This window comes from Microplitis demolitor, chromosome 6 (assembly GCF_026212275.2).
Source record: "Microplitis demolitor isolate Queensland-Clemson2020A chromosome 6, iyMicDemo2.1a, whole genome shotgun sequence".
NCBI lineage: Eukaryota > Metazoa > Arthropoda > Insecta > Hymenoptera > Braconidae > Microplitis > Microplitis demolitor.
In genome coordinates, this window is record NC_068550.1 from 6310871 (window position 1) to 6337746 (window position 26876).

The window sequence follows — 26876 nt, forward strand, 5'->3', positions numbered from 1 at the left end:
TAAATTTAGCCCATAGGTAAGGCTACTTAATTCAGATATTAAATACTCCTGTGAATTAGATTTCTTTGAATTATACTTCGGTAAAATTGTAACTACGTTCTCTTTTCTTCAATTACTGCTTTAACTTTTTTTTTTTTTTTTATATTATTTAGTAAAATTTCAATACATTTACAATAATTTGTCTTTGAATATTTTAAAAAAGTGGAGGTGGGAAAAAGGTCTGCGAATGCCCTAAATTTTTGGTAATCAAATCAACTATAAACAGTTGACGTTTTACTATCATTTTTTTTTTAAATTCATTTTCATGATAATGTACTAAAAAATTCTATCAGCATTAATCGATTAATTATGTATTTAATATTACTAAAAATTAGTAACTAGTTAAAATAATCACTAATTAATATATTATTTATTTAGTTTCATAGCAAATGAAGGTAAGTTTATTACCAACCGAAAATATAAATAATAATAATCACATAAATTATAATTACAGGGCCAACTAGAGTCTACCAGTGATGAATATAATAAAAAAAAAAAAAAAAAATAACAAAAATGATTTATTTTTTATTTATATATATATACTTTTTTTTATTTTCCAAACATACCTTTATATCCACAGCCTTCACAATATTTACAAAAAAAAATCTACAATTAGTCGTATAATTTTCTATATTAATTAATAAGCCAAGCTTACACGCTCATTAGTACACCAAATTATTAATTAATTAAACGATTGTTTAAAAAAAATGAAAAACGATAGCAAAATTTATTAACTTATTTTTATTTATTATAAAGTTAATTAACATTTTTATTTCTTTATCACAAAGTACATAAAAGTATCAGTACTACCACAAAGCTTTTTTTTTTCCTCCAATTGCCTTGCGACTTTTTATTAATTATTAATGTCATTGTTTGAAAGTATTAAAATTAAACAAATACTTAGATTTATTTAATAACATTTATAAATTATTACTATTGTTAATCACTTGATTATTATTTATCTAGTTATTATTGTTTACGAAACACGATTATTTTACTATATATATTTTTTTTTCTACACTAAATAATTTATTCAAACAAAGAAAAAAAATTAAAAAATATTTTTACACTTGCAAAATTATATGAAAAATTTTTTTGAGCTTTTAAAAATTTTTTTTCATCAAAAAAACATGTAATTTATTTTTTAAAAATTTATCATTAAAAGTAAGTCATGCCGCTTTAGAATATATTTTTTTTATTAATTATATAAAGAAACAATAAAAATTTATTGTGTATTTAATATCAATTCCATTAAACAATCAATTAATTATTTTTATAATTTAATAATAATAATAATTAATAACGAGACTAGAATTCCTATGAAAAAATGAAATCGAAAAAAAAACATTAAAAATAATAAATTTAAAAATTTTTAGTTTATTAAAAATAATAGTAATTATTAAATTTAATGAAGAATGATTTTGAATGTAATGTCTAATGTTGAAGAACGAAATCTCTTAAGTGAACGGGTACCCTATTAATATCAATATTGTTATTGTTTTTACGAATAACGCGAGCAGCTAAACACATCAAAGTTGTATATTTAATAGGATTAAGTGTCATGAATCTTATTTTGTCATCGAGTAATGATTCGTATGTGTTACCATCATTGTTAACAACATCAATATGTGCGCCAGCGCGTAGTAGTATTGTTGCCAAATCAGTGCGCCATGGGTAAGATAAAGCTGTCAAATGTAATGCTGTATTACCATCGTCATCTTTGCAAGTTGGATCTGCACCAGCTTTTAACAATGCCATTGTTAATTGGGGTGATGTTAATTTACAAGCTGAATAACGAGCGGGAAATGTTGCATCTACATTGTGGATCATTTGAAGTACATCTTTTCCCTAGAAATTATTCAATAATAACTATTATTATTTGTATTTATAAAAGACCTGGGTTCGAGTTTCTTTATTTTAAGCTAAAAGACCTATTTCCCTCTCCCTTTTCATGGGAGTGAAATTAAATTCGTAGTACAAATTTCTAAATTTAATGAAAAGTAATTTTTTTTTTTGTAGTTTCAAACACTGGAATAAAATTTTAATTCAAAAAAATACCTAAGTAGCATAGGGACAACTTTAAGATGTCAAAAAGATGTCTTTAAGGCTCGGCCGTACTTAACGACATGTCGAATTTAAGAATTCTAATTACGTTTTGAATATTTATGGAACACGAACGATGAAAATCTTCCGAGGAAGTTCGTCTCCTGCTTTTTGTCGGAAGCTAAAAAAATCCTTGTTATGATAATTATTTAATAAATAATTCTAATTCTTACATTCGAGCTTTCGTTAGGTGCGGCCCAGCCTTAAAAGGACAAGACACATTTTTTTTTGTCTCAAAGACAAGTTTTTTTTATATAAATAAGACGTATAGATGTTGGTCCCAGAGGTTATAGGAAATTTGTGTACTTTTTTCTGTTTCAAAAAAGACATTTCAATTGAAAAATCATTTAGATGACATTTGACACTTATTTGTAATTTACTTTCTGTCATTACTTATATTTTTTAAGCCAGATATTTTTTTGGGGACATAAGTTTTTGATTATTTTATCAGCATATTGATGCCTTATTGATAAGTCAAAAAACAGCCTCAAAACTTGTTATCTTAAAGATGTTACAAAGCCAAGTGTGTTAATTGGGTAATGTTGATAATTAATTATTATCAATTTTTTAAATAAGATCGGTGAGTGTTCCAATAATCGCTCACTGAAACTGATTTAAGAAAATATTTTGAATGGTGAACGTTTTCGGGAAGTCAAGATATTCTTGAGCAAAAAAAAATCCGTCTTGGTCAGAGAAGATTTCTACTTTATTCGAAAAAATTGAGGTTTGAAAAAAATTTTCTTGAATCAAGAATACTTACTTTCAGTCGAGAAAAAATTAATAATAATTATCAATATTATTCTTAAAATAAAAATTTGATTCTAATATTGAGAGCTAAAAAAAAATTATGATTTATTATTTCAATTACCAATTTATATTGAGTGGTTTAATTTCACCCCAATGAAAAATGAGCGGGAAATGAGTCTTTTACCTTATTAAGTTTTTATTTATTAATAAACTTACTCCTTTATCTCTGGCATTAATTCGTACTAATTCGTAAATAGCTTTATGGAGGGCATCATAATCAGACGAATTAATATCAGGCATTTCACGTGTTAGTAGACAAGCAAGATGAAGTGTAATTACGAGTGTTCGATTTAAATTTGTAAGATCACGATCACAGGATGGCAACTTGTCTAACATTTGCTTGCCTAATTTAACTTCCAATACCTATTGATAATAAAAAGAAAAACATATAAATATTTACTAATTTAGTAGAGATGTGCGACTCAAACAATTCGATGAATTTTAATTATTTGATTAAAATTGGAAAATTCTGATTAACTTTCAAATATTCAATTTTTATTTAATGAGCTTAAATTTTTTTAAGTAACCAAAAATAATTATTTTGTAAACTCGTGTCTGAGTTATATTTACGTCCGATAAAAACTTCAATTATTGGAAACATGTAACAATTTTAAGTTGGTAAAAAAAAAATTTTTTGATTATTCATAAACTTTTGAATGATTTGAAAATTTACAAATAATTTGAAAGTTCGAACTATCTCTGATTAAACAAAAAAAATTCACTCAATGATGAATGTATATCTATATTAGGGTGGCTCAAAAAAATCGACTATTTTTCTTTTTGAGTATCTTATGAAAATTTGTTGGCTTATGATGTTTTATGAAGCCTCTCCAAAAATCAGCTCGATAAAAAATTTTCAAGAGGTCGCTCACGAATTTTTAAAATATCAAAAATGATTAAAATTTTGATATTTTAATTATAAATTTTTTCTTTCTCGTGGCAGCAATAGTTCATATTTGTAAAATCAAGTCTATGCTGAAAATTTTAGCCCAAAATTTAAATATTCAAACGCCGCTCAAGAATTTTGAATATTAACTGATAATATGTGACTAATACTTTGAATTAGTTTTTGTATTCTTTTATAACTCAATTATTGTCCTTTTACTAAAATATAAATTTTGCATAACCAAAAATATACAGGACAGTCTTAAACAATAAAATTTGGTAAGTTTTGAATAAGCGAAAAAACCTAAAAATTAAATTAAGAAATAAAAAAGTATATAAATAACTTATTATTTCTATTTCTCGGGTTATATTTCCATTCATTGTGATGCAAATTAATGGTGAAAAAATCGAGAAGCTTTTGTATTAATATTCAAAAGTCGCTCGAAAATGTTCAAAAGACAGCACTCGGAAACATTCAAAATTCTTGAGCGAGGTTCAAATATTTAAACTTTCAGCGTAGTCATGATTTCACAAATATAAACTATTGCTGCCACGAGAAAGAAAAAAATTTGAAATAAAAAATTCAAATTGTAATCATTTTTGATATTTTCAAAATTCGTGAACGACATCTTAAAAATTTTTTATCAAGCTGATTTTTGGAGAGGCTTCTTAAAACATCGTAAACCAGTAAATTTTCATAAGAGACTCGAAAACAAAATAGTCGGTTTATTGGGCCACCCGAATCTATATAATAGTAAAATTGAATCGTTTTGAATTGTTTCTTTTAGTTAGGGATTTGCGCACACCTATTATTTAATAAAATTATTTAAATAAATTACCGCTTTTTTAAAAACTCTCATAAGCTCATGTCTCTCAACTGATGGTATTCTACGTCCTCTGGGAGTTTGTCTACCTTCTTCGCCAACCATGAAGCTAAATAACTCAATGAAACTAAACAATGAACTCTGTGTCATTGGATTAAGAGGCTCCAACATACTCTGCTGCATATCCAATGCATAATTCCATAACTCAATGCACCGTTCAAATTTACCAGAATCAGCGTAAACAGCACCACGATATCTTATATAATAACTAGTATCAGGATGAGCTGGACCAAGAATTCTTTCTCTTATAACCAATGCCTGCATACGCATTTCATCTGGATCTGCCAGCAATTCATCTAAACCTTCAGGATCGGAAATTTCTTGAGCATAATCATAAGCACCGACAACTGGTGGTCGTGGTGGTTTTTCAATTATTTTACCATCCCCATAATAACGTTCATTCATACCACGTTTCCAACAATCAAGTGCACCAATCATATCACGTTTTTTATCAACATAAGTCGCTCCCAACAATTCCAATGCATCTATTTTTTCTTTTCGTGATACTAATTGAGGTATATCTATTAAATATTGAACAATATGCATGTGACCAGCCACTGCAGCAGCCAATAATGGTGTCATACCATATGAATCAACATCCATACGGGCTCCATGTTCAACTAAAATTTTTAAAATTTCAAGTGATCCACTTTCAGCACAATCATGTAAAGCTGTGTTTCCTTTTACTGATTTTCTATTTGTATCTGCTTTTAAAGCCAATAAAAATTTTGCTATTCGTACGTGTCCTCGATAACAGGCGATCATTAAACATGTGTGCCCGTGTTTATTAGCCAGTTCTATATCTAAAATAATTATTTATAATAATAACAAACAATGAAATTTAAACTTGACCAGATTCTCACATTACATAAATATTTCTTAACAAAAAATTATATATATATATAACTAAGAAATAGTGAATATGAAAAAGAGAAAAGGGGAAAATAAATGTTTGATAGCAAATAATAGTAGATTTTATAAGATTTAGTAAGTGAGTTTTTATAAAATCAATTTATAGTTTATTCAATACACAGAAAATAAAAATTTTTTTGCGTCAACAAATTATTTCTAGTCTTAAGAAAAAAATTTTTTTTCATTTCATAACGCGAAATTTTTCTTACACCAAGAAATTTTTTTTTCAGTGTATAATTATTAGAAAACATTTTCTCTGATTAACAAACATAAAAATTGATTAAATAGACAATAATAATAACTAAAATTTCTAAAAGATAACTAATTTACTTTTTATTTTTATAACGGTGGACTTTAATTACTCATGTTATAGTAATTAATTATTTTATCAAATTGTTAGTAGGGTCAGTTGTCTCTGGGATCAATTATGTGATCACTTTTCGGGAATCAGCTGTCATGGAACCTTATTTTTATACCGTGAATAATAATAACAATTTGTTTTGTGTTGAATATATTTAAACGATCAGAGTAATGATTGTCATACCTAAATTTAAATATATTTTATACACTATTTATATTATAATTAAACTAAATTTTGAATGTGATTGATTATATAGATATGGGTCTGATGATGTTAATTACCACTAACGAAACATTACCCGAAAAATAATAAAATGATGTCAATTAAGCAGATCAGGAACCATTGTTCCTTCATTTAAATAATAACAATAATAATAATAAAAAATAAATAAATACCTGCACCATATTTAACAAGAAATTTAACAATTTCAAAATGCCCATCAAAACATGCAGCACGTAAGGGTGTTGAATTTGTTTTAGTTGTTGCATTTAATTTAGCTCCACGTTTAACAAGTAATATAACTAAAGCCAAATGACCAGCGGCTGCTGCACACCAAAGTGGAGGTGCACCTTCTATTGTCTCTCCATCAAACACAACTTTAACAAAAAATTTAAACATATAATTTTTAATTGTTTTGTTATTACAAAATTTTTCATACCCGCGCTGAAAGTTTGAATTCCTGACCTGTTTAAAAGGAAAAAAAGTCGCTCTTTTCTTTTATGATAAAAAAAATAAGTACATGCGCCATCTTTCCCATAAACAGAGGCAAAAATTTAAACTTTCAAGCATAGGTCTGGGTTGGAATGTCCTACTTTCCTCCCATGGTGTATAATATACTAGATTTGATATTTTAAAATTTATAACAAATAAAAAATAATAGTGTCTTAAGTTATTGTTGATGATTTATTACTTGTAATTTATGAAGCAATAAAAGTAAGTCTTGGTAATAAAGTTTTAAGACATAAATAAATTTTTATTGATTGTTTTAACTCACCTGAGCCCGGCTGTTCAACGTCAGCTCCACATTTTTCAATGAGATATTCAGCGACGTCGTAATGACCATTCCTACAGGCCATTACTAGCGGCGTTGCCCCATGAGTTTTTGCACCCACCAATTGCTCTAGGTCATGTTTCTCTCTATCATCAAGGAATACCTGTAATTATAATTAAAATAAATTTAATTTTTATATATTTTATTTACAATAGACTTGACAATTAAATCCCCTATTATTAATAACTTACACTAGATATCGAACCCGTGGTTAATTTATTTTTTTTAAAACAATATGACAAAATTATTAATATTATTTACTTTTTTTTTTCTTTTTACTCAAATATAAACAATGGAAAATATAAAATTTAAGTTAGTGAATATAATATTTTAAAGTGTCGTCTTTATTTGACTTGAAGTTTTGAATAAGAAAAAAAAATAAAAAAGTCCTCGGTCACGTCACACGAATGAATAAATATTTAAATAAAATATCCAGTGTCTTGACGTAAATCTACTAGATACAAATTCAAATTTTATCATTTTTTTTTACACATAATATATTTTTTATATATTTTGTTAACCGAAAAATTTATACACAATAAAATAAGTAAACAAAATTTTTAAAAAAATTGTCGAACAAAAAAAAAAATCAATTTGTTAGTTTTAAAAATTATAATGAATTTTTTTTTTTAAAGCACTTGTTGAGCGAAACCTTGAAATTTGAGATGATACGTCATCTAAATAAAGATATTAATATTCTATTTAAAAAAAAAATTTTTTTAAATTTGTTTACTTATTTGTAACTTAATAATTAAATCGATTCATTATTAAAACACCACGTGCTTATAAATAATAATAAAAAACACTAAAATTAAAGATTTTTTGTTTTTTTAAATAATTAAAATTTTTGTATTTATGTTAAAAAAGTGAGTCTGGCAAAGAATTGTTAACTTATTCACGTCTTATCGTTAGTGTATTTGTCTTTGACTACATTGCCTTTACCATCTTTACCTTTACCATTGCCCTCTACCTTCTTCTCCTCCTTGTCCTCTTACTCATCCTCCACCTTTATTTTCCACCACCAAACTACTACTACTTCTACTACTTTTATCCTTTACCATTCAGTAAATTAAACTGTTTTTTATCTTTTTCTTTTTACGAGGTCCCATAACCGCGATACCGTTATATTAACGAATAATTGACATAAGATTCCAAATTCAATAAAAAATAAAATAAAAAAATAAGAGAATGTTTGGCCCGGATTCATTACCAACTCTCTTTCACTCACCCACTTTTTATATTTTCGTTAGGAATTTTTTTAAGACCAATATTAAAAAATAATAATAACCGTTTTGAAATTATTTATTTATTTATATTTTTCAATTATTATAATTTATTTAATATCACAAATATAATTGTGCAATTTATTATTAAATATTAAAATGATGATTAAGTAAATAATAAATTAAAATATAAATAATATAATGAGCCTTGAGTTTTAAAAAACGCTGATTTATTCATCAAGTTCAATAACACGAATTAATAATTATTTATTTTTCCTTTCTCATTTATAATAAATCATTAATTCTATCCTTCAATCATTAATTTAAAACTAATATTTACCTTCAGATCAATAATAATCATAATATTAAATATTGTAACTGTCAATTGTTACAAAATTAATTAAAAAATTATTTAAATTTTACCTATTGATAAATAAAGCATTGTCATTGTCGGTAACTGATGCATATATCTTTAAAACTATTAAAAGTACATAAAATTCTATTCTTGATTAATTTACGAGTTAGCGGTAAAATTTAGTTGTTTATTTATTAGTTAATAAAATATTTTTTTATCTATAATTCAACTGTCAATACCGTGAACTTTGACAATAAGAATAATAAATAAGGTTACTAAGATGACTATGCTAATTACAAAATGATATTTTAATTTTTTTTTTTCATTCAAAGAATATAATTTTAAATTTAGTTTTTTAAAATAAACTTACTCGTGTAAAATTTGTTTCAACTGGTAAATCCATTGGTAATTAATAATAAACACCATTAATTTAATTAACAATATCTTTAAATAGTTGATTATTGAAAGAAAAAGATACTGCTGCAGATAAATCCGATGATGATTTAAAATCAACAGTTGATGTGAAAAGAAAAAGAGAAAATTTTAAACAGACTACTACCCCTTTCATCAGGAATCAAGTATTGAGATGTTTAGAACATGGTGGGGAATCGACTTATCGTCTTTTGTGAAAGTATCTTATGAACATATATATACACTTTACATATATAGCTAAACATAAATTTTGCATTTAAAATTACAATAAGGAATTTTATGAAAAAACAATTTTTTTTTTTTTGGTATAAGTAATAGGGTAGTAGTACTAATTAACTGCTCTATTTTTGGACATTTAAAATTTTTTTTTAATTAATGAAAAAATATTTTATAAAACTTTCATTGATAAAAGTATCGAACATATTTAAATAATTAATTATACCATTGAGTATTTTTCAAATTATTCTATTCGAATTTTTTAAGCGCCAAAGCTGGCTCCAGAGTGACCAAAAATTGTACCTCTACCATAGTTAACTTTTTTAATTCTTGTATCAATGATAATTTGAAAATTAGTATCAATATAAATATGAGTGCAAATGTAGCAGACAGACAAATTTAAAATTATAAATAAAAAGAATAAATAATTAATTAAATAAAATTTTTAAAAAATGCGCATTTAAAAAATTTTGAAATTGATAAGTGCATTTTTTATAAATATTATTTTTTTAATTATTAATCTATTTATTTATAATTTTAAATTTGTTTTATATCTGCTACATTCACACTCATATAAATTTGATTTCTTTAAAATAAAATTTATTTATTTTTTTTTTTTTATTTTATGAAGAAAAAAAAGTTATAGGTTAAAAATAATCAATTGAACTTATGATATCATGAAATATACAGCTTTCTAATTGTCTTCCTGATCAGATCGACTCTTACTTTATGTAACTACTGATTTTTTTTCTTTTATGAAGAAAAAAAAAAGATTAATATTACAACGTTATAGCAGGTTTTATTTTTTTTTTATTCTTTATTTTTTTTTTGTTTTTTTTATGATTATTATTATTATTATTTGAGTCTAGACTCGTGATAACTATTACGCAGATATTATTTAACTGCATAAAAGTAATAGACTATTTTTATAATCAACTAAATTTTTTATAAATCAGTTAATGTTAAAAATTACACTATAGCTATTCTGTAATTAAACTAAGTTTATTTTATTTGATTTTTAATAAGTATAATTAATTAATTTAAGAAGAAAAAAAAATAGTAATAACTAATTTTTATTATTAAATGATGAAATACGAACCGGTAGTTACAAAATACTCTAGATAATGAGAAATAAATGATTAACTAATTCTAATACTTTTGCAATTAAAATGTAAATATTAATTATGAGAACTTAAAATTACTCATTACTTAACAATACTTGACACAATTGAATAAAAAAAAAATTTTCTCATTAATAAATTGAAAGTCGATAATACAGAAATTTTTAACGATAAAAATATCATTAATTATTTATGATTTTTTTTATTTATTATTATTGTTATTAGATAATAAACTCTTTGATCAAAGTTATAACTGGTAAGTAATTTAAAATTTTTAAATTTTTAAAATGTCGATAATGTAGGAAATTCAAAAATAAATTCTAATAGAAAATGAAAATGTATGAGAATTTAAAATAAATAAAAATTAAACGTTTATAACCCACGTATTTTTTTCTTCATACACTAAAAATTGACATAGATTGATGTAACAATTTTTAAAAATCAGCCTTGAACTATCTGAGAATAGGGAATTGCGTAAATTTTTAATTTTAATAGACACCCGTATTATTTGTTACATAATTTATGGTTTCATCTATGTATTCTATTTAACTTATTAGTTAATGAATAAATTATCTAATTTTATGTATTCTTTATAGAAATATTTAACACATAGTTCATTATGAAAGAGATCATGTTGTAAAAAAAAAAAAAAAAAAAAAAAAAAAAATTATTTCAATACATAATTATAAATTATTAAAAACTATATTAAGATAATTTATAGATTGACATTTTTTACAAATTGACGTCATAAAATTTTATAAACGACTAATAGTTTAAAAGATATTTTCTTATGAGTGTAATTTAAATTTTTATTTATATTTATTGTAGTGCTGCTAACCTACCAATTTTTTTCAAAATCGTTTTTTTATATATAGCGTGATATACTTTCTGTTTACGTGAATTGATTCTTAAAATAACTACAAAAACCATAACCAAAAGTATATGCCACAAGTTAGGTTTTAATTAGACAAATTTTTGAATTTTACTTTTCTTTTAATTTATTAATTAATTGTGATTACAGTAATTTTTATAGCTTCTAATAAAATGTCTGAGAAAACTATTCCGGAAGATTTTTATCATTCGAATGACGTAATTATTCAAAACGTCATTAGAAAAATAAAATTCGGTTAGTACTGGCCACTTTCAAGTACATTGACAGACTCATCAGCAAGGCTATGTTAATGTACTCTTGCCTCGGACGACACCTTCTACTAGTACGAACTGAGCTAAAAATTTGTTGCGGGCTTCGTTAGCTACCATAGTAGTAAAGGGAGACGGATACTTTCCAAACTACTGGCATCTATGTGGCTGGTTAGCTGTTGTACACAATATTATTGATAAAAAATAGCATAAATATAACGATTTTCTTGTACTCAAGAGCTGCAATTTAGACTGTAACTCTTAGATTTATTAAACCTCGACTGTTCTTCTTAACGGCTATAAATAAAGTATTATATTTTATTCAGGAAAATTTATAATATTTCAAACCACTTTCATTAATTGCAAAAGATCCATGAGCTGTAAATGCCATAAAAAACCGATTTTGAAAAGAGCTGGCAGATTGGCAGCACTGATCTATTGTATAGATATAAAAATTAATATTATGATTAAAAAAAAAAAATTATTATTAAATGTAGCAATAAGTATAAAAGGTTTATACAAGGTCAATTTAAAATTGTTTTTTAAAGGTCAAAAGTATTTGGGAATGTACATTTATAATGTTTTAGGTCTCGTGAAGTTGATTTTTTGTTAAACATTTTAGATGATTGTTAAGATATTCATCACTGAAGAAAAAAATAAAATCTTGTTTACCTTGCATATTTTATCAATATTTTTTTTTTATTTATTTTACGAACTATAAATATTCAGTATTTTATTTGATGAAGTTTTGTATTTCTTCCGGATATTTTTTTTTGTTATTTATTATAATTTATTGCTTGCACTCTTCTTTTTATTATTATTATTATTATTATTATTATTATTATTATTATGATTATTATTATTGTTGTTGTTGTTGTTATTTTTATTATTATTATGATCGCTATCATTATTGATTCATAGGATACTGAATCGTTAAGTTTTTAATGTTAAATGTGCGTGACAAAATAAATTAAATTGTTTGTTTATTTAAGCCAAAAATGAAAAAAAAAAGAAATAATAAAAAAAAAATCAATTGAAAAACAAAAAATTGATACTTGAATTTGACTATAATGAGATATATAAAATATTGTAAATGAGATTAAAACTCAAAAAATTTAAAATAAATAAAAAAATTTGGAAGCTAATGAAATTTAATCGAATCAAATTTTTAAATTTAAAAAACAAATATTCAATAGGATTTTAAATGATAAATCAGTAAATTAAATTAAAAATAAATTATAACTTTTTATTTACGTAATTTATTTTTCTCAATTAAAATAGTGTTTACTTTAACACGTGAATAATATTATCATGAATTATCAATAATCAATATGTAGCATCTCATTTAAATTACCAATACCGAACAACAATCAATAAAATGACAATAGATAATAATTAACAGTATCAAATTAATTAAATACAAAAATTAATTGATGTCATGACCTGAATTCACTATAGTATATTTTTAAATCAAAATTAATCATTTAAGTAATTATTAAAAAAAAATAATAAGTAGTCTAATTTAAAATTTCAAAAATAATATTTTCACTTTCAAAGAAAATAAATAATACATAAAAAATTATTTTTTTAATTTATTTAAATTGTTAGAAAAGTAAAAACATAATCATGAAAGCGATAATTTTAAGCACGAATCATTAACATTTAGTTTGTAAATAAAGAAAAATATATAATAATTAATAAAAACCTTTTGCGGCCAATTTAATTTTAGAAAAATTCAAAATTTTAAATTACCTGTTTTCATTTTATTAACGGTTTAAAAAATGTATATATATAATTTTAGATTAATGATACAGCAGTCGACGTTTAATCTTTAGAATTTTTTTCAAAACGATAAATCATAAAAAACATTTTTTAAAAACTGCTTCCAAGTTTTTTTAATTTTATACTCATGCATGTTTTTTTTTAAATTCGTTGAAAAAAAACCAGTAATTTTTAAACATGTATTAATATCGTGATCATTTACATAAATCTTGTCTCTGTTGTTTATAATCTTAAATATTGTTAATATTCACATATATTAAAATTTTAAAAATCTATCAATGACTCATTGATGGCGTCAACGGGTAAATGAACCTCAAACTGATTTATTTTTTAAAAATTAGTCAACCCACATTCTACCAGTGTGAATGTAGCTGCCAATTTTCCAATTTTCATTAACAAATAATTGTACATAATTTAAAAAAAAATAATGTATATTTAAATATTTAAAAAATCAGTAGGCGCATTTTTTAAATTTATTAATTTACATAAAATTTATAAATTGTTTCATATTTGCTACATTCACTCATATTATTTATGAATGTGAATGTAGCAGACAGACAAATTTACAATTATAAATAAATACAGTAAATAATTTAAAAAATAATATTTATAAAAAATGCACTTATTAAATTTAAAATTTTTTAAATGCGGATTTTTTTAAAATTCTGTTTTATTAATTATTTACTCTGTTTATTAATAATTTTAAATTTGTCCGATGTCTGCTACATTTACAGTCATTATTTTAAAAATATCTCGACGCATAAAAAAAACTATATATATATATAATATTTAAATAAATATAATTTTTTGTCATTACCTTTAGACGTCTGAGTTTGCCATCTCTTGCAGCGTTGTACACCGCACTTTTAATATCCATTTTTTTTTCATAACCACATCAATAAATATCTTTTTGATTATCTTACATAAATAAAATCATAGGTTATATATTCTCAAAACATATAATGTATATTTATATGTATTACCTCAATAAAATAATAATTTATAATAATTAAAATTTAAAAATATGTAAAGATTATTTATTAAATTTATAAGTTGGCAAGCTGGAGTTTAATTTCTTTGTCTCGAACCTGCTCAAGCAACCAGCCCAGGTCTTCACTATTTTATCGTATTATCGTTTTGTTATTTCGACACTAAATATAACGGGCTTATTCACTTTATAATAATTATTATTATATTTTTAGTACACTAAGAAAATTAATTAATTAGTTACTTAACGAATAACTTTAGATATCCAATTTAATCACAGTTTTATTTTACTTTTAATGATATGTATTTTTATTGATATTTAATTTAAATGTTAAATGATAAAAAATTTTAAATGTCTTTGGCTAGTAACTGTGTTGTGAAATGGACTTAGTTAAGAGTACAGAATACAAAATCCAAAGTATAACGAAAATTACTATAGTTCGGAAGATTAAAAAAGAGTTTGACTACCAGTTACCGTAAATTGTAATATAAAAACTGATAGAGAAAAACTAAAATGAGTTAAAGTTAAAACTGACTGACTGTTACTGGTGGTTTCTGTTGTACTGTTGTTGAGGTTGCGACAGTCATCGTCAGTAATCGTCAACAGTCGGATTGGTTGGATAGTTAAAATAGTTGGCTGCTGATTTGCCTTTTGTGCTCTCTTCTATTAGTATCTAGTATCTACTACTACTACTTTAAAGTCTCGTTTGTGTAAAATAGTAATATTGTGATATAGTCTATATTTATCTATAGTTTACAATATCAAATATAATATCTGTATGTGATTGAGTTTAAATAACAAGCCGCTAGATGTCACCACTACCCGCTTTTTTGAGGTATCTCATTTTTATGAGTGTGAATGTAGCAGATGCAGACAATTTGGAAATTTTGATGAGTGCAAGTGTAGCAGACATTAACATTTTTTAATTACATATAAAAAAATTAAATAAGTAAATTTAAAAAAATGCATGTTCTTAATTTTGAATTGTCTAGGCATGCATTTTTTTACTATTATAAATTTTGAATAAATAAATAAATTTATTGAAATAATGAAATTTAAAAAAAGGCGTGCGCTAATTTTTTAATTGATCTGAATATGCATTTTTTAATTTTTATTCTATTCACATTTTATTTATTTATTCAAAATTATGAATGAGTGTAAATGTAACTGACAAGTAGGAATTTTTTAAGTTTTTGAATATTTGAATATTTAAAATGTCAGTAGAATCAAAATTAAAAAATGCATATTTGGATAAATAAAAAATCAGTATGTACATTTTTTAAATTTACTAATTTATTTATTTAAAATTTATTAAATGTTTCATGTCTACTACATTCATTCTCATGATTATGATCCTGAAGTAAACAGACAGCTAACAATTTCCGGATTTTTTTTCAACAAATCAATTACGAAGAAAAGAAAACTAAAAATTCACGCTTGCAGAAAATTAAAAAAACTATAAGTGCAATTTTTTTTAATACGTATTTTTTTTTATAATTTGTCGTTTTTTAAAAACTTCAAAAACTATTAGACGTCAGCTAACTTCAGTATCATTCAAAAATTTAAAAAATTTACACTTATCAGATCCATTCACACTCATCTCATTTTTTATCGTTTACTTTAAAGGATTTAAATTTGTGGCCACTGCTCCCTTTTTGGACATGTAAAACTTTATTTTAATTAATGAAAAAGTATAAAATAAAACTTCTATTACAACAGTGCGATAAAAGTCCCTTTGTATACATTTGAGAAATTAATTATGTCATTACGTCGTTTACAAATTATTTTATTTAAATTTTTCAAGTGTGCAAAACTGCCCTATATAATACTGAAAGTAGCAGACATCAGAAAAATTTTTTATTTTTATAAATAACTTACTTGTAAATAAATTTTTAAAGTTTTTGATGTGCGACTTTCAAAAGTTTTTTCTATAAATATTTTATTTCTTTATTTAAACAAAATAAGTTTTTTTAAGGTTTGCTACTTTCTGTATCATTTTAAATAATGATAATGAAATTAGCCAACGTCTAATAAATTTTGAAATTTAACCAAAACGATAAATTATAAAAATAAAATAATTAAAGAAATTGAAGTTATAGTTTTTTTGAATTTTCTACATGTGCATATTTTTAAATTTGTTTTTTTGTAATTGATTTGTTGAAAAAAATATTCGAAAATTGTCAATTGTCTGCTTTCTTCAGGATCATTTCGAATTTCGTGTTTTTCATTTTAAGAAATCTAATAATTGTAATTTGAAACTTACAGGATAATTATTCTTCATTTCATGGTGACATTTAGAAATAATTTAAATTTAAATTTCATTTGATTTTTATTGGAAATTATTATGAAGACTAGGAAATTGTATATTGAATTGGAAAAATAATAAATTTTATGACAGACTTTTAAAATTTCAGATTTTGGAGAAATCACAGCCCTTGTAAATAGTTAAGTGAGTATTTTAGAGAAATAAAATAACTTTACATTTTTTATTTTAGTTTCTAATTCAAATTATGAAGTCCAGAAGTACTAGATACGACGATTTTTTAAAAATTATAAAAAAAAGTACAAAATCTCCAACTCAAAGTGCTTAAACATGTTTTTATTATTAATCATACTTTCAGCTTGAAAGCAACGGTTTTTTTTTTATATATATAAATAACAATACTTGTTCAAGTCAATATAGATCTTATATAAAATCTACAATAGTAATAACAGTTATAATAATAATACATAATACTAGTGAGAGATTTATCTATATAATAAAAAGTTGCGTGACAAAGGATTATTCTATAAATATTGCAAAAGGGTTTAAGACTTGAATAAATGTGATACATACATATACGTAAGTGCGTAAATAATAATAGAAAGAAGATAAATATATTAGTTTTTTTTATATTGCAATTCGAATTGCCTCGATACTCGATACACTATCACAAAAGTTTCGCTGTCAAGACCGTGAAAAGATAGAGATACAATATATATATATATATATATATATATATATAGTGGTAAAAGTAAAAGAAAAAAGTGTAACGATTGATTAAAATCAGCTTTGCTGAGCCAACTGGACAGTCATGTCTATCAAGATGAATTTTTTTTTTTTTCTTTAATTATTGATTTATTGTGACTGCGGTATTTTTTGTTAACTATTTTTTTTTATTATTTATTTTTATATAGTATAGGGAGAAAAAGAGAAAAGAATCTAAGTTTTGTGATATAAAAATGTCAAGACATGATACGAGTTTATTGTTGATTTAGTTCTTTTATTATAAGTATCTTTCAGTTGACAACTAATATTCTTTAAGTATGAGTTCAACTTTTTCTCTGTATATGTACGTAAAGAGAGTGGAAGTATATAGATGGATAAAGCATATATATATATATATATATATATATATATATATATATATATATATATATATATATACATGCCACGGGTCAACTTTATTCTTGTCTTGGGCACATAAACCATACGAAAGTTGCTCTATTGTATAAAGTTTCAGACAAAATGTTGATATTGAAAAAAAAATTTTTTCTCGTCAATGTATTTTTTACACTTTAATCAAAAAATTGTTACTTATTTCAAGAGCTTTTATTTCTTGAATCACATGAGAGATATTTTTTTAATGACATGTTATTTATTTGTAGCAAGATTACATTTTTTTTGTTTGAAAAAAGATCAAATTTATTGGAATAAGTAATATTATTTAAACGCAAGAACGTTTGTATGTTCTAACGATGAAAATACTTTCTTGAGAAGAAAACATGTATATATGGAGGAAGGACCATTCAACGATGTAGCGACGAAAGTACTTCTGCTCGCCGCGAGATCGCGCCCAGTTTTACGCGGTGTCCTGGGTAAGACTCATATTTAAGAAAACTTATATTTTATTAGCAATATTCCTAATATCTAACTAAGTTTTTCTGTGGCTTTCTTTCACTTTGTACTTATTATACCTAGACGTTATTGCATAAAATATAAATCTTATTATTCAAATTTAAATTGTGTAAAAAAGTGCACGTGTACATGTAAATGTATAAATATACTGTATCTAACTGATGTATATATTTTACTGTTATAAATAAAAATATTTGAAAGCTGAAAACTAGGAATACTATTTCTTCTGAAAAAAAATGTCAATTGGATTTTTTAAATTTTACCGCGAAACTAAACATATCATTTCTAATAATACAAGATAAATAGTTAAGCAAACAATTGGTAAAGCATCAAAAGGGATAAGAACAATTATTAATGTGTGACAACAATCAGATATAATGTATTTGATGAATAAAGTGAGTTTTAAAACTGAAACGGAAATTTCTTCTTAGAGAGTACACTATAGGTTAGAGGTACCGGTTTTGGCCACTTAAGGGCCAGTTTGGACACTTGAAAAATTTAAATAAAGTAATTTGTAAAAGACCCAATAACATAATACATTTTTTAAATACGTTTGAAGATACTTCTATCTCACTATTAAAACGATAATTTTATTTTACACTTTTTCATTAATCAAAATAAAGGATTAAATGTCAAAAAATGGAGCAGTGGCCACAAATGGTACCTCTACCCTACTATATTATATACCACGGTATTGTTTAATGTCAATTCTTTGATTTAATAATTTTTTCAAATCTTACCAAATAAAATATGTAAACTATTAGATTTTAATATGACTATCGGGCTTATGTTCTTCGCTGTTTAAGCTGATGAAAAAAGAAGTAATAAAATAAGTATGTTAAATTAAATGACAAGACAAAGGTTAATTGCGAAGTTGAATTTAATGAACGAGTTTTACAATCCGTTTAAATAGACCATTTAACACCTACTTTTTATTTTAAACCCTCTCGATTATTCGATAACAAACTTTTTTCATATTATATTAACTCCCTTTTATATGTATAATATCGTAATTTTAATTTCTGACTAAATGTTAAATACAATAATATATAATATATATATATATATCTATATTAAACTATTATATTTCGTCCATAAGGAGTTACGACGTCATTACCAATAAACAATAAATAATAATGTATTAAATTTTCATATGTGTGAAGAAAAAAAAACTATTATTTTATATTTCCTCTTTAAGTTTTTCATACTCTAAAAATTAAAAGAAAAAATACTATTGTTACTAAACTGAAAAATAATTTATTACTCTAGAACTTCAGCTATCAAAAAATCTATGAAAAATAAAAGAAAAAAAAAAGGCAATTTACTTAATATAAGTCGTAGAGGTCAACTTAATCGAAGTAAAGATCCTCCCTCAATCCTCAATTCTATTGCCGATCACGTCGCGTCCACAATGCACACACCAACACCCTCTCCTCCAATAAAATATATATACAATACGATTAGTCTTGCGCCTATAAAAACCAACCCACCAACCTACACATCCTTACAATACAGTATCATTTATACACACATATATATTTATTATTTATATACATATATTCTATATACATCCTTACACACCATTATACTAACACACCTTTTCTTACCAATTGCATTCAGAAAACCCTCACACCATTTAATTCTATCGCACTTACATTAGGAACGAATTACACTTTCTCTTTCTTTCTTTTTCTCTCTCATCTCATCTCATCTCACCTAGACAACATTAAACACATAAATACACATTACCCAAGTGAGAAAGCGCATGCGTTTAAAATGAGACAGTTGTATTCGTATGTTATATACGTGTATTTCAAATCCATGACACTTGGCCACTGACAATTGCGACGACGCACACCCAACATCATTTACTCTCTCTACTTTTTCTTTCTCTTTTTACACAGTTATATACTAGAGTATATTTGACACTCGTAAGATCAAGAAAATAATTTTAAATTATTAAAATGAAATGAGTGCACACCATTGTTTAGTATTGAAAATTTGAAATTTAAAAAATATAAAGGATAGATAAATGGCGGGAAATATTTATACGACAGAAATAGTTAGTGAGAGAGAGAGAGCGAGTGAGTGAGTAAATAAATAAGAGACAAAAGCAACAAGAGATAGTAAGAGAGTTATAATATAAGCAAAAGTACAAGAGTGGTAGATTGTAGATGGTGGTAGGGATATAGCGCGCGCACACGTTAAAAGACGCCATTATTGGTGTTACGTTGAGTTGAATTTAACGTTGAATGTTGAATGTTGAATGTTGGGTTGGTTTAGTTCGTAGTTCGTACGTTCAGTTCAGTTCAGTGTTCACCGTGATGCCGGTACGTTAACACGCTTGTGGTTTTAAGTTATTGTTACTCATACTACTGGCCCGGTCTTTTGTTATTGTACATTAGTAATCAATTTTTTTTTTGTACTGTTATATTTTATAATTACTATTTTTTATTTTTTTAAATATTATTTTATTTGAATTCAAATTTAATTGTGAGGTGAATTTCATGTGATTTGATGCTTTGTTGGATTATTTCGGTAAGTGACAATATTTTTATGGGGTTTTAATCAGATGACACGACAGCTGTGGTGATGAGATTAAATGATGGGGTGATATTGAGTCACTTGATTGTCTCATTTTATTCTCTATTTTTTTTTTTTTCGTCTGTCATTTGAATTTGTGTTTTATTTTTTTTTTTTGGTAGTTGAGATTTGAATGTGACAGAAAAAATTATTTCACAGTATTATTTCACAGTAATTAATTATTATGATACTGAAATTAGCCGCCTAATAATTTTTTTCTAAATTATTAATTATAAAAATAAAAATATTTACAAAAAATTGTACCTATCGTTTTTTAAATTTTTTACATGTGAATATTTTTATTCTTTTTTTTTTAACTGATTTGTTGAAAAACAATTCGAAAATTGTTAATTGCTTACTAATTTTGAAATGAGTGTGAATGTAGCAGACAATTGTAAATTAAACAAATTTTTAAATAAGTAAATAAAATTAAAGTAGAATAAAAATTTAAAAATAAGTATTTGGATAATTTGAAAATCAGTACGCGCACTTTTTAAAATTTCATTAATTTAATTTATTTATTTATTTATTTACATTGAATTTATGAGTGTAAATGTAACTGACATTTAGTAATTTTTAAAATTTTTGAATAAATAAATGAAATGTGAGTAGAATAGAAATTTAAGAATGCGTATTTAGATAACTGAAAAATGAGCGCGCGCATTTTTTAAAATTTAATTATTTAAATTTATTAATTTAAAACTTATAAACTGTCAAATTTCGGCTACATTCACATTCAAAACTTTGGCATTATTAATTATTTAATTATTAATGTTTTGTCTATAAACTCTGTATTTCAATTAATTAAAATAATTTAGTAGTAATTTTTTTTTGAATCGTGTTAAAGATTTTTTTTTAACGATTAACCTCGAGCACGTTTCCTTAAGCTATTGCTGGCAAACATTTAGTTCATTTAATTCTATAGGCAATTAGGATCGACTTAACTCAGCCAGATTTAGAACTAACATTTCTATTTATCCGAATTAACTTGCTTTACTTCTATGTATTTATTTATTTACTTATATATACTCGAAGTACTTTTGTATTTGTCTTGTTTTTATTTTACGTATGTAAAGTTTATGTTTCTATTAATGTTTTGGTTTTAAACTCAATTGGACACGCTAACAATTTTAGACCTTGAAAAATTAACTTATATTTTTGTTTTTATTTAAAATATCAATAATATGATTACTGCAGATTAGAAAAGGTATAAATAACCCTGATATATTTAGATTTTAATTATTTATTAAAATTAATAATTGCAGTTATAACTTTTCAAAATAATATTTTTGTTACAGATTCAAATTGGGGAAAAAAAGTAAAATAAAATTAAAAAAAAAAGGAAATCAAGTGACTGTGAAAGTGTTTGTGTTGTTTAAATGTATATTAATAATTAAATTAAAGAAAAAAAAAAGTTTGATACTTAGAGGATTTGATGGTGACTAGATCGATTACTCGATATCCTGATAGATGCGATTGTGTTTACATATGATGCTCAATGACATTATTATAATACAACAGCACACTTACACACTTACGGTGAACAAGAGTACGGAGAATAGAGAACAAAGAGCAGAGAATAATAATAACGACTTAAAATATAACAACAAGTTTAATAATGAAATGAAATGACCCAAAGACACTTAATCTATTTAACCTATTCCATTGGATATTTTGATAATTAAGATGTACTCCGCACCGGCGAGACATCCAGTCGCTCCCGTAAGTACTTTTTTTTTAATTGTATTGTATAAAATAATTTTTAAAAATTTTTATAATTGGATACCCTGGTTAAAAGGAATGTTAAATGCCCATGAGAAGGGCGATTCAAAAGTATTTTAAGTATCCAAAAGCATTAAAAAGTATTGAAATTTTTTTTTTTCTAATCGTGTTAAATCGTTTCTTTTAATAAGGATAAGGTGAAACCTCCCATACCCACTCACTTTTCATTAGAGTAAGATTAAATCATTTAATATAAATTAATAAATAAAATGAAAAACCATATTTTTTTTATAGTTATTTTTTGTAGTTTTAAGTATTAGAATAAAATTTTAGTGTAAAAAATAATGTTGATAATTAATTATTATTAGTTTTTTAAATAAGGTCCTCAAATGTATCCATAATCGCTCACTAAAAGTCGTGATCTATCATTACTCGATCAACATATAGCCCTATAATCGATCAAAGGCAATATCAATTAAACTATGATAAGTTTATTGATTTGGATAAATAATTTATAAATTATATTACTTTATTCTTTCGTAGTATAAAATTCCATAAATTTTAAAAATACATTTAATAAGATATAGTTATAACAATTATTAAAAAATTGAACGTAACTTAAATTTAATCTAACGAACGAACGTAAAAGTCAGAAATGGCTGGCTAAGCGTGATTTTGAAAACAGTCACTTAATTTAAATTTCTAATCTATTATAAAATACTTTGATTTATCATATTTTGATATATTTAGATTCACAAATAATTATTTATCAATGATAATTTTTTTTCTTGAAATTTTTTTATAAAAATTGTAAAAAATACATAAAACAGTTAAAGTGAGCGACTAATGGTACTGAGCGGGTATAGGGGTTTTTACCTTATATATAATTGAGGAATTAAAACAATTATTTGTTAACTTGAGCTTTGGTTCGCGACGAATCACAAAAAACTGAAGTTTTTTTGGTCCCTTTTTTTATTTGTTATCTTCTTTTGCACACCCCAAGCGCGAAGTGTATGTGTTACGACCGAAATTATTTTTTCGACTAATTCACTCACGTTAAATCATGTCTACACTTTTTTGGTGAAACTAAAATGGGTTAAGTTGTATAACTAATACAAAGATACATAATTTATTAAAGAATAATTACGATCCGGTATTAAGTCGATTCATTATTCCATTGATTTAAAATAAATTATTTTAAGACTATTCCCAGACAGTTCGGCCCACTTATTTAAAATATTCAATGACTTTTAATTGTAATGACCGCGATAAAATTTTGACAACTAATTCTAAAAAAAGTTTAAGCATTACTTGAAAAAAGGACGACGCAATTACAATTCTTCCAAGACATAAATTAAAAAAAAAAAATTATTTACAGTTGACATCAATTAGTAGTTATACGAAATTTTGAAAACAAATGTCAGTAAAATCTTCATGTCAACATTAAAATTGGGAATGTCAAATTTTGGAGACTAAAATCTATTTACCAAATTTCGTGTAACTCCTAATTGATGATAACTGTGAGTAATTTTTTTTTAAATCTTTATCTCGGTGAAATTGTAACTGTGTTGTCCTATTTCGAATTAATGTTTTAATTTTTTTGAAATTAATTAATCAAATTTTAATACTCTTATGACAGTTCAAGGTCATTGGATATTTTCAAATAGTGGGAGGCACTGACTGAGAATGCACTTAATTCAAGAAACCAGTGCTGTTATATGTTAGGTATACATCTTTGAAACCACGATAACTTTCAAAAAAATATGATTAATTGGCCTAATTTTTTTTTATTAACTCTGAATTTTTTGTCACGAGAACCCTTTTGAAAATCACTATAAAATTCCTCTTTGTTTAAGATGCATTTTCTCGTGTTTCTCTATTCGCACTCAAGTGGATGAATAGTATTATCTTTGTTGCACTTGTACAGTAAATGGGAACTTTTTCCCAGTCTTTGTGGTAGACAAATAGAAGTTATCGAAAAATTGAAGTGCACTTCGTTAGTTCATAGGGTAAAGCATCGGGTCTGTGTCCTGTCTTTATTTTGTCCTGAAGACTTTTATTTCAGAGAAAAGCTTGGACAAAATTATTTGATAACCGTTCTCATCGTAATTAATGAAATACTTAAAACCGTTTATTTATGAAAAATTTAGCGTTCATTTTTTATTTTTTTTCCTCCACTAACTACTGGCAACAGCACTAGTATATAAAATTAGAATTAAAAAATATAAAGTGACATTTAAGAAAAAAAACTGAATATTTAAAAAAATTTTAAATATAATTAAACTTAAAGAAAAAATAATATTGTCAAAATAATAATAAAAAAATAAAATACTAATAATTATCATCAGCAATTGGGGGTGTGCACTTTTGGATTTTATAACATTTTATTTAATTCTGCCCTTAAAATAAGAGAAGCGAAACCAAGTAAATATATTAGTTAAGTAATTGCATTTTTTCTTTTTCTTTAAAACTCTCAAGAAATAGTAAATAAAGCCACATTGTACATGCTCGCTTAATATATAGATATATATCAACAAAAGCATTTATTATGAAGACATGTGTCACCGCCCACGTTTCTCGTAATATGCCATTTAAATTAAAGAAGTGTCTTATACACTACGTACTTTTAAGTGCAATGAATATTAAGAAAAAAATATAAAAATGTGCTTTATATAAAACTCCACAAGATTGAATAGAAAAGTTACAAGCTAAAATAAAATAAATAAAGAAAATAAAAAAATAAAAATTACAACGTGAGAAGAGTGAAGAAAAAAGATGAGGGTTAGAACAAACAATTATCCTGTCTCTCAACCCTCCTTATAATGGCTGTACGCCCCTTAAACTCGGTAAATACACTTACGAAGGGTGTGAAAAAAATTTTTTTTTCTATATACCTTTTATTTTTTTAAAATGTAACTTAATAAAATTAATCGCTTGACTATAACATTTTTGTAATATATTTTTTGTCTGACAAAAAGGTTTTAAGTCAATCGGTGCTAGGCATCAGTGACGATAATAATTCGACGCTCGTCGCTAGATCGCGCCCAGGCGCATACGGTGTCCGTGGTAGAAAACATTTCAGAAGTTTTATGATTCAAAAGTGAGAGAAAAAATTTTTACAAGAATTTGCACGGAAAAATTACAGTTGTTAGTGTGAAAACAGGGTCTTCTTATTAAAAAATTCGAGTATTATAGTCTGCATTATAATAATTGAGACTACTTCTTGTAATAAAGTAATTACACCCGTATGAAAATAACATATATGGTCAAATTATATGTAAAAATATATGATAAATATCTGAAAATATATGTGGCGAATTTAACTATATTTTCTGATATATTTTTTTTATATTAAAAAATATAATATTCATCATATACGAGTCCGTATATGTTTAGTATATATTAAATATATATGTCAATCATATACAAAACATATATTTTCATCATATATGAAAATATATATTCTTGTCATGTACGAAAACTATATTTTTACCATACATAAAAATATATATTTCTATCATATACGAAAAATATATTCTGATCATAAATAAAAACATATATTTATATTGTGTATGGAAAAAAAAGTTTCTTATTCGTATGACCCACTCCAATTAAATTAGATCTAAATTTTAGTATACTCTTTAAATTGCAGATAAAATTCTCGATATTAGTTAATTTGAAGCAAATATATAATATACCCATATACAGATACATACACTGAATAAAATATATGCTTAAATATACCAAAGAAAATTTATGGTGCCATATATAATATAAATTATATGCTACCATATAATCATTTCATATAAAAATTTTATATTTTTTGAATATAAAAGGAAATATGTCAATACAATATATTATAAGGTAAATGTAAGTGAATGTATGGCTTAATATAAAAAATACATAAGTTACATATATGAAATACATATATTTACTACTGTATATAATTTTATATTAAATCGGCGAAAATCTCTATATGATTTCCTATAATATACAATATAATATATCATATATTTTTTTGTTGCAAACATATATGATTTTATATATTTTAACCATATATTGTTTTTTTATACGGGCAATTAAAGATACTGAAGCTTACAGTTTCTAATGTATTTTTAGTTGAACGATACTTTATTATGAATAAAAAGCTATTGAGGACAGAAAAAAGTTTTGTATGAAACTGTGATAATTACTACGTCTCAGAAATAATGTAATTTTTAAAGTTTCAAAGTAGAGACACTGCTGATATTTAAAACTGTAATTTTTTCACTATTCTAATTTCCGTGTGAATTATCTGTGATATAATCTTTTGTCGCACTTTTATTCCCGTTTCATTTTATACTTATAAGTAATAATAATAATAATTAATTTTTT

At 24.4% G+C, this 26876-nt stretch overlaps 2 protein-coding genes across 4 annotated transcripts in view; one reads left to right on the forward strand and one right to left on the reverse strand.

Annotated features, from left to right (window-relative positions):
* Positions 1-608: 608 nt before the first annotated feature.
* Positions 609-15048, reverse strand: LOC103579839 (protein fem-1 homolog CG6966). Of its 2 annotated transcripts, XM_053739935.1 has the most exons (7): positions 14295-15048; positions 14129-14229; positions 6986-7145; positions 6387-6587; positions 4674-5521; positions 3106-3312; positions 609-1887 (listed from the first exon to the last, which is right to left on the reverse strand). In XM_053739935.1, exons 2-7 carry the CDS (start codon positions 14186-14188, stop codon positions 1474-1476), a joined length of 1890 nt encoding a protein of 629 aa, XP_053595910.1. In that variant the 5' UTR covers positions 14189-14229; positions 14295-15048; the 3' UTR covers positions 609-1473. The 2 variants fall into 2 exon arrangements, with proteins under 2 accessions (XP_053595910.1, XP_053595912.1); XM_053739937.1 differs by lacking the exons at positions 14129-14229; positions 14295-15048 and adding an exon at positions 8991-9056.
* Positions 15049-20354: 5306 nt separating this feature from the next.
* LOC103579893 (protein groucho) overlaps positions 20355-26876 on the forward strand; it is a 41561-nt gene continuing 35039 nt past the window's right edge. The window contains exons 1-2 of one of the 2 annotated variants that reach the window (XM_014439401.2): positions 20355-20735; positions 22079-22502. In XM_014439401.2, the coding sequence (XP_014294887.1) occupies positions 22467-22502 (36 nt within the window). In that variant the 5' untranslated portion in view covers positions 20355-20735; positions 22079-22466. The remainder of the gene's footprint in view (positions 20736-22078; positions 22503-26876) is intronic. The other variant, XM_014439402.2, reaches the window with a different exon arrangement.